An 8,504-nucleotide genomic window follows, 5' to 3' on the forward strand; every position below is an offset into this window, starting at 1 on the left:
AAGCACAATGCAGCCAAATTACTTTTCTTGTCTTGGCTGAGAAATAACAGTGAAAAGAAAAGTTTATCTAAGAATACTATGACTAAATTATTATATAAGTATACTAATAGTATCTAGTCACAACTATTTATGTATCTATTGCAGTGTGCTTAAAAGTGTTACAAATGTTTAAATAAGCCCTTAACATTTCCTCAAAAGTAAAAGCAGGAGAATCTAATAAAATGGCGTCCACAATTAAAATTTCCTTAATTTTACTCCACCCCTTACGCTCCTTTGCACCAAATCTCAATGTCCCCAGTAAACTGAGTAAACATAATGATAACATTAGGCTACGTGGCCTTCAAGATGACCTTTTTGAGATGTTGGTTGAACCATCCTGTTTTTTTCCCCACAGTAACTTAGTAACTTTCTCCACAACTTGGCTACAAATGGGACATTCTGCTGGTCCAGCCAGAAGGTAATAAACATATGGTTCTTTGAAAACATCTTCCATATGATGCAAAGCTTAAGTTGAACTTTGCAACCAAAAATATTTATGGTGTTTACTTAGGAAAGTCTAGTTATGTTTTGTAATCTAACAATATGGCCCACATAAATGTGAAGTCTTTCATAACTGTATCTGAGTTTATCATAAGTTTTGGTTTTAACTTATATAGAACATATATTTCCCAACATTAAACTTGGGTCGTCTTCAAATGAATTGGCTGCTCCTCTTGTCATACTTCAGACTCCAAGCTAGAGAAGTGTGCAGACCCCCTTCTTTTATAAAGGTTTCCACTATGACTTGATCTAGGTTGGCATTCTGGAGAAAAGATTTGTCTGTGACACCTTAGATGGCATCTACTTAGGTCCTCCAAACTTCGGGAGGTAGGATGTATGGGGGCTAAGTCACAAGAATGGTGATGGTGGTGAAGGTAAGAGCAGTGACCTCCACGTAAGTGCTCCCAGTCCAATCGCCTTTCAAGCTTTTCATCTGAACAGCTGACGTATCTTGGCTCCTTGTGGCAGTGAGGCGGCAACACTTCCAAGCTACTGCAATAGCAAGAACCGTGGCAGGTGGCTGGAAGATAATCTTTGCTCAACTGACGATATTTACCAAGCTTATCCACTGACCAGTACCTCATCGGTTTTCGTGGTGCAGAGGGGGTCTGTCGTTCTCTAGATGGGTATGTGCAGAAGTAGTTTGGTGAGTACCAACAGTTGTGTCCCATGTCAGATTTCACACATGGTGGTTCTCTCTCACACACATCTGAATCAGAATCTGAGATATCAGCATACTTGTTTTGATTGGGACTCATAACAAGAGGGTGAGAATGGCTCCTGCACATATGAGATCGATTAGATTTTTTGTGCAGTAAGGGTTGGGATTCCATGTCCATTTCCTCTCGACGATGGTGACAATCCCTTCCACAACTTCTCTCATCTTCATATGTAAACCTCGAATGACCACCATAATGGGTTCCATCACAGACCTCCACATTGGCTTTGTTAGGACGATTTGTGCTAGCATTTTGACCTCCACCACTATATACCTCACATTCCATTTCACATGTGTTCTTCTGGTAACTACTTCCTAAGTGATCAAACTTTTTTGCGGTTGTTTCAGGTGTTCGACTACCCCGTGCCCCACCTGTAGACTTTGGAGTCCTTTCCTTTCCTGCTTGGTAATTTTCATAAAGACCCCTTGAAATTTTTGACTGCCATCCTGGTGGTTCTGGAGCATCTTTTTCTCGCACAATGGCAAAATAAGATGGTGGGTTTTCCAGGAAGTCTCTTTGAGTCGGAGGTGACATTTGACAGGATGAAATATTTTTATCTTTGCTAAAAGCTTGCCCAGACTCCACCAGATGATCAGAGAGACCTTCAGGTTCAATAGGACCATAATACCTATGAAAGCCATCGGAAAATGTGTTCTTGTGTGGATGGCGAGGTGGAGCTGCCTTGCTGTTGGGGTCATGAGCAGAGCGAGTTGGAGTATAGACATCTTTGTAGCAGTTAGGGCTGCGAGCATGACGCCACCTCTCAACTATCCTCCTTTCCCGTGGCAAAAAGTTGGAACATGGTAAAGGTGCAGATGGTGGTGGAGGTGGAGCAATGGAATTTGAAAGTGCTGGTATTCTTTGTGGTGGATAGCAATGATTTAAAGTTGGTAGTTGTTGGTCTATAGCCTTTGGATCCTCAGCACTGCAACAGCTGTACATTCCCTGTGGGAATAAAAAAAAAAATACTGACGTCACTTATATACTTTTTATGAATATAACATTTAAAAAGATCAAGTGCTGTTTTTTTTTATAAAGGTGCACATATTTATTTCTGTTCATCCAATCTCAAGATATTCATAGCCCTGCCACACAGCACAGCCCTGTCTTGTCCCTCTCCCACCCTGTGATTATTGAGTGAATGAAAAGAAACAGACCGATGAGCTTATCTCTGCTGTCCCTTTGTCACTCTGCTTTATTCTCCTATCAGCATGTTCCTTGCTAGCACTGCATTCCAACTGATTGCCTCCTTATGCTGCTTCTCTTTTTCCCAGTTTGAGCTTTGCCATACAGGTGATTGCAAATAGCTTATACCATGTTAAATTCAGGTATTTACAGTGAAAAAATAAATGCAGGCCCTATTCACATTATTCAGCTGCATTATTTGCATTGGTGCAATGTGTTGTCATTCATTCTAAATGGCACCCCAAATCACATTCTCAATGCACTTGCTTGCAGCACAGTGCAACATGTTGCTTGTTCAACACTAAATTACCCAGCACACTTTCCTATCTATCTATCTATCTATCTATCTATCTATCTATCTATCTATCTATCTATCTATCTATCAATCTATATATCTATTTATCTATCTATCATGCCCGTACAGAGAGGTATACAGCATGTACTACAATTTCGGGTATCCCCACCCTTCGTCAGATATAGACTGGTGGGCGAGGACACCCAAAGCTGGAGTCCATGCTTCAAACCTCTCTGTATGATAAATAAAGACTACATGGGATTGAGCATATTTGGAGTGCAGGATCACTCTTGTCACACGACAATTTCTAGAACCCTCCATGGTCCTTGCTCTATGCTGACAGCAGCACAAATCCAGTATGTTGGATCTTTTATAGAGTTAAGTTAAGAATCAGAACTAATTCATAATGAGACTTTCAAAGAAGTTCTCAAAAATAAGCTCCTGTGACCACCGTAGGCTCTTATACCATGCTGAAGTTCAGAAGTGGCCCTATAATTGTAAACAGTAGATAGCTACATGTCTCACTTCCCTTACAAACTCCAAAGTAATGGGTCTTTTCCTTTTTTTAGGATAGTGGTTGGAGCCATGCAAAATATTCCTTAATACCCTTGGGCCAACTATGCATCCAGAGCCGCTGGTTCACAGCACAGATACAGTCTGATATTATAGTCATTTATTCCAAACTGCTAGGGCTTGCTGGCAATGAGAAAGTATAACTAGACAGGTTATAATAAGATGGGTCAACATCTATCAAGAAGCTGCTAAACCAGTGTGAAGCACAGAAAAGTCTTCATAATAAAGACGGTATCTACATGTCTTACTTCCATTACAAATCCTCAAAATAAGGGAATTATTCCTCATTTATGGATAGTGTTGACTATGCCATTAGCTTGTTATTCATGCATGGTAAGCTTTTCGTATTCTAAATAAACTGACTTTTCATTTTTTCATGTCTTATGTTAAAGTCAATTCTACCCAAAGGTGACATTTTTGTTTGATGTAACCATTATTGTAAATGCATTAAGGATTTCTAGAATTTAGTTTTGTAATTAGGGAGAAATTTTGATGGTGGCATTTTATGATTGGGATCACTGAGAACTATGAGCCACTATGTATTTCAACCTTACATTTAAATAAAATTTTTACATGGAGTTCACAACAGAAAATGCAGTATAAAAGAGTAAGCTTTCTGTTTGATGTAAATACAAACATTTCTGCGACATATATTACAATTTTGTAATTTTATTATATATGCATTAACTGTATATATGAATGATATTCTTGTGAATAGAAATTCTTAATGCATGCATGAGATTGAAGAATGCATGCTGTAATCCCTCCTTAGCTACTCTGAATTCTCATTCTGATTCATTTACTGACATAAGCGGGATAAAAATAGCTTGTACGCAGCCTGCAGTATTGACATGATATTGACATGCATGATAGCAGCGCCTTTCTTAGAAACAATTTAATGGCTGATGTCTATTTTTAGGATATTGTTACAAAGACCAAATACTGCTTTTCAGAAGATGCTAATTTTGATGCTATTTGTCAAGGGTCACCCTCATAGCTGCACAAGAAGTTAAAAAAAAAGAAAGTTTTGTAGTTTAATCCTTCAGTTTTATATTTGTAAAATTAGGAAGAAAAGCAATCTTTTTAACTAATATTCTCCCAGGGTAGATTAGACGCTGGGAAATAAAATCCGATTGGTTGCTGAGAGCAGCAGGACCACTTTTCTCCCTTGTTGCTAGTTGCTTTACCACATGGTGCAGATAAATTAATCCCATTGGTTTAAAACACAAACCAAAATCAGTGCTGCTATATACAATGTATACTGCAAAAGTAGAGTCACAGCATTGTGCTAGGGAGATTTCCCTCACTTCCTGTCCCAGAGACACAATAGGAAGTAAGTAAAAATGTTTCCAAAGTGAGAGGAAATCCCTCTTGAGCTCTCCACACTTATTACAAAGTAACTGTACAATCACCTTTAGATCTAACAACAACTGTGTAGTTCAAGGGCCTACCTGATTGGAAGTACATTGATTGGATAGTTTAGGTAGGTCCTCATATTACATGGTTTTGTTCAATTTAAAGTTGATTATACAAAGATAGTAGGGTCACATTGATATGTGTATATTAAGCGTTTGGCAGTTGCCCTTTCCTCATGTTCTAGTAATAACTAACATTTTGGATTTTTAATTTCTTACTGTCCTAGTGACAACGGCCACCAGAACTGTTAGAGAGGGTTCATCTCCCCATTGGGGATGCACACTAAAATAAAAACTTGACAGGTGTATTAACTATTCCACACTTTATCCACAAATGTTTTGGCTATAGATATACTTCAAATTAATTTGACACTTAGGAATAAGTGCTTTGATAGGTCATCCACCCACCGATACTTAAAGTACATGCCCTACACTCCCTTGCTGACCTGTTTACCTGCAGGAACCCTGAGTCTGATCCCTGTGTCAACTCCATGTCTATCTGTGTTAGAGCTTATACATGGTTATTTAGTTACTCAGGACCGAACCTTCATCCTCAGAGGAAGCACCAAAGGTCTAATGCTCCCCTATACCTGAAAGCACCTGGTATTTCCAAGGGCTCTGACAGACAGAGTGGCGTTGAAGAGCGAGGAAGGTGAGTATCATCAGGAGGGAGTGTTAATAAAGCAGAACTCTAGGCAAAACTTGTATTATCCCTTGCAGTGGGATCTACCACAGCATTGAAAGAGTAAACTGCTCGTTTTGGTCTAAGGAGGAAAAGAAGAACGTTTACTCACCCTATCGTCCAAGACGAAGAATTGCTCCTCCTCCAATGCAGCGGTCTAAAGTCCCTGAGTCATCACATTCTATACACAGTGTATAGAACATGTGGACGCCGAGGGGAATAGTATTGGAGCGGAGGAGGAGACAGGCAGGAGAGAGCGCTGTCACAGCTGGCTGGCTCAGAGCATCGGGTGAGTATATCTTTGTTATTTTCCTCTGTAGGCCAAAATGAGCAGTTAACCCTTGCAGTGTGGGGGTAGCCCCACTGCCAGGGTTAAATAAGGTTTTGACCGGAGTTCTTCTTTGAGAAAGTCTGTCACTTTGTCCTAATCAAATGCCAGCCATGCATTTCCTTCCTAAATCCTGCAGGTGCCAGTGCTCAGATTAATGTATTTTTTTTCCCACACTTCAACTATAACATAGGCTTAAGCACATTATAAATGAGTCTGCATATTCCACTTTCAAAATACTCTACCGTCTGAAAAGGCTGTGCCTGGATAAAACCATTATCAAACCATTTATCCATTGTAAACCTTTTTTTTTTCTCTGCATTGCATTTGCTTTTATGTGGCTGGGATAAAAGTCTTCATGAAACTTCATAGATGTAATAAATCAGCTCTGAGACCACAAAGTCTTTCCCTTAGACGCTGTTTCTGAAGAGGCTACTTTTGCCATCTCAAAGCTCATGTATTACAGAACCTATGAAGGGTTTGGAAAAAAAAAAAACTTCACAGGTTCTATAATGCAAGAGCTTACAAACAGTGATTTGCCGAACCTTAGCTGTTACCGTTCCACATTAAAAGCTATTTAGTTCCAGCAATACAGGAAAGATACAGCTTCCCGGCACTATGTGAGCATCCGTTCTTGGAACCTTGGGTCACACATTAGATAGTTATGCTATTAAGCTTACTTATTTTGTAAACTTGACAAAATATTCATCAAGCATGAAGAAACAATTGCACTAAATATAATTAGCTAAAAGAGTTCCAAAATGTTCAAAAACAAAAAAAGAAGATCGAGTTTCCCATTAAGTCTGACATACGCAGTACGATCTAAAATGAACAAATATGCAATGTAAGGTCTTACCTAAAGGATCTCTATCTAATCACACAGGCCCTTGCACAAAAAGAGATTGCACAGTCAGATTGGAATGTGTATGGCTAGCTTTGGAGAGATAACATTTCTGCAGTTGAAAAGAACTCCAGGAATTTAGAAAACTTACCTTTGCAGTGGGGCTACCCCCGCATTGCAAGGGTTAAGTGCTCCTTTTGATTAGGTCAGGGGTAGGCAACCTTGGCTCTCCAGCTGTGCTGAAACTACAAATCCCATAAGGCACTGCAAGCCACAGGCATGACTCCCAGAGGCAGAAGCATGATGGGAATTCTAGTTTCAGCACAACTGGAGAGCCAAGGTTGCCTACCCCTGGTCTAGGGGATCAAATAAAGCAGTTATACTTACCTGATCCTCGCTCTCCCCTGAGCTCCAGCGGCTCTCACGTCCATAGACTTGCATTAGATGGGAGGACCCAGAGGAACATTCCACAGACGGAGCGAAGAGGGAGAGAGATGAGCGCTAACCGCCATGAGTACTTAAGCCTCGCAGTGCGGGGGGTAGCTGCACTGCAAGGGTATTTTTTTTTTTTTATTCTCCAGGTAGATAGATACAAACATGATGCAGCCCTATAGCCACTTACACAACCTTAAACATATTTTTTAAAGTGAAGCAGTGTAAGAACCTGAATATGACTATGCATAACCTTTTACAGTCCCTGTACAGCAGAGCTCATACTGGTGAGGAAGGAGCAGCACAAGGAGTCAATCAATTGTATAAGCTGCATGCTGATGGGAGGCGAGAGCAGACTGAAAGCACTGATGAGCTCATTTCTCAGTCTCTGTCCACCCACAGAATGGGGATGGGAGGGAGGCCTATATATCTTATTTAACTGCAGCAACAACACAAAATCACACAGACAAGTCTGTGCTGTGTGGGAGAGATGTGTAAATCTCAGAACTGGGTAGAGAGAGAAAACAGCTCCCTTATACAGTATGTATGTTGTTTCTGTATTTGGCAGCATCCCTGGAGTTCCGCTTAGTAGCAGTGAATCAGCCTTCAGGAAATATGTTGGTTAGTCTTTTATAAAAGACTCATCTCTTCAGGGAAGCCTATCTCCGTCTCAATATAACCACTGAACTATCACTTTCTTAATCAATTCATCCCCACACAGCTACCTCCTCATGTATCAGTTGCCCCTCCTTTTTAGATTGTAAGCTCTCACGGCAGGGCCCTCCTTACCATCTTGTCTTGAATTGTATTGTGATTGTAATGTCTTCCTTATATTGTAAAGTGCTGCGCAAACTGTTGGCGCTATATAAATCCTGTATAATAATAATAACAAAAATCATACAAAACGCTATGGGGTGTGTTTACAAAAAATTGTCAGGGCCATTCACCATTTGAAAGTTAGCTCTATGCGAATGTATGCCAAAAAAACATTCTCTATTTTTTTTCTTTACAAGTGGAATGAGTTATTGAATGTTTTCATGTAATATTGATACTAGATGGAGCTAAAAAAGCATAGGAAATTAGTATTTATTTCCTATGCTCTTCAGCATCTTCTAGTGGCTATAATGTGATATTACATGAAAAAAAAAAACGAAAACTACCGTGCATTCCTTTATAAAGAAACAGGGCCAAAGGGGTTTATAAATAGACCCCTATAGGATGAAATGAAACTGCGGATAGATCATATTAAAATCTAAGCTATGGCAGGGGAGAGACTCATGTAAACAGTTAAGCATTTTCCAGCAGAGCTGAGTAGTAAGTTAGTACTACATACATACTGTAGGGGTTAATTTAACTAAAAGGATTTACAAATAGGCTGTTCACTTTTCAAGGGAATTTTCTCTTAGCTTAGTGAATGTGGTGAAAATTAACTTTGCAAAGAATACCTAATCACATGCAAGGACAATAATATATATATATATATATATATAGGTG

The 8,504-nt window shown here is 39.6% G+C and overlaps 1 protein-coding gene across 1 annotated transcript in view; it reads right to left on the reverse strand.

The window, feature by feature from the left end:
- Positions 1 to 716: 716 nt before the first annotated feature.
- GRIN2D (glutamate ionotropic receptor NMDA type subunit 2D) overlaps positions 717 to 8,504 on the reverse strand; it is a 334,622-nt gene continuing 326,834 nt past the window's right edge. The window contains exon 12 of the mRNA XM_018552951.1: positions 717 to 2,204. Coding sequence (XP_018408453.1) covers positions 717 to 2,204 — 1,488 coding nt within the window. The remainder of the gene's footprint in view (positions 2,205 to 8,504) is intronic.

This window comes from Nanorana parkeri, unplaced genomic scaffold (genome assembly GCF_000935625.1).
Source record: "Nanorana parkeri isolate BGI_ZX_2015 unplaced genomic scaffold, ASM93562v1 scaffold103, whole genome shotgun sequence".
NCBI classification, from domain to species: domain Eukaryota; kingdom Metazoa; phylum Chordata; class Amphibia; order Anura; family Dicroglossidae; genus Nanorana; species Nanorana parkeri.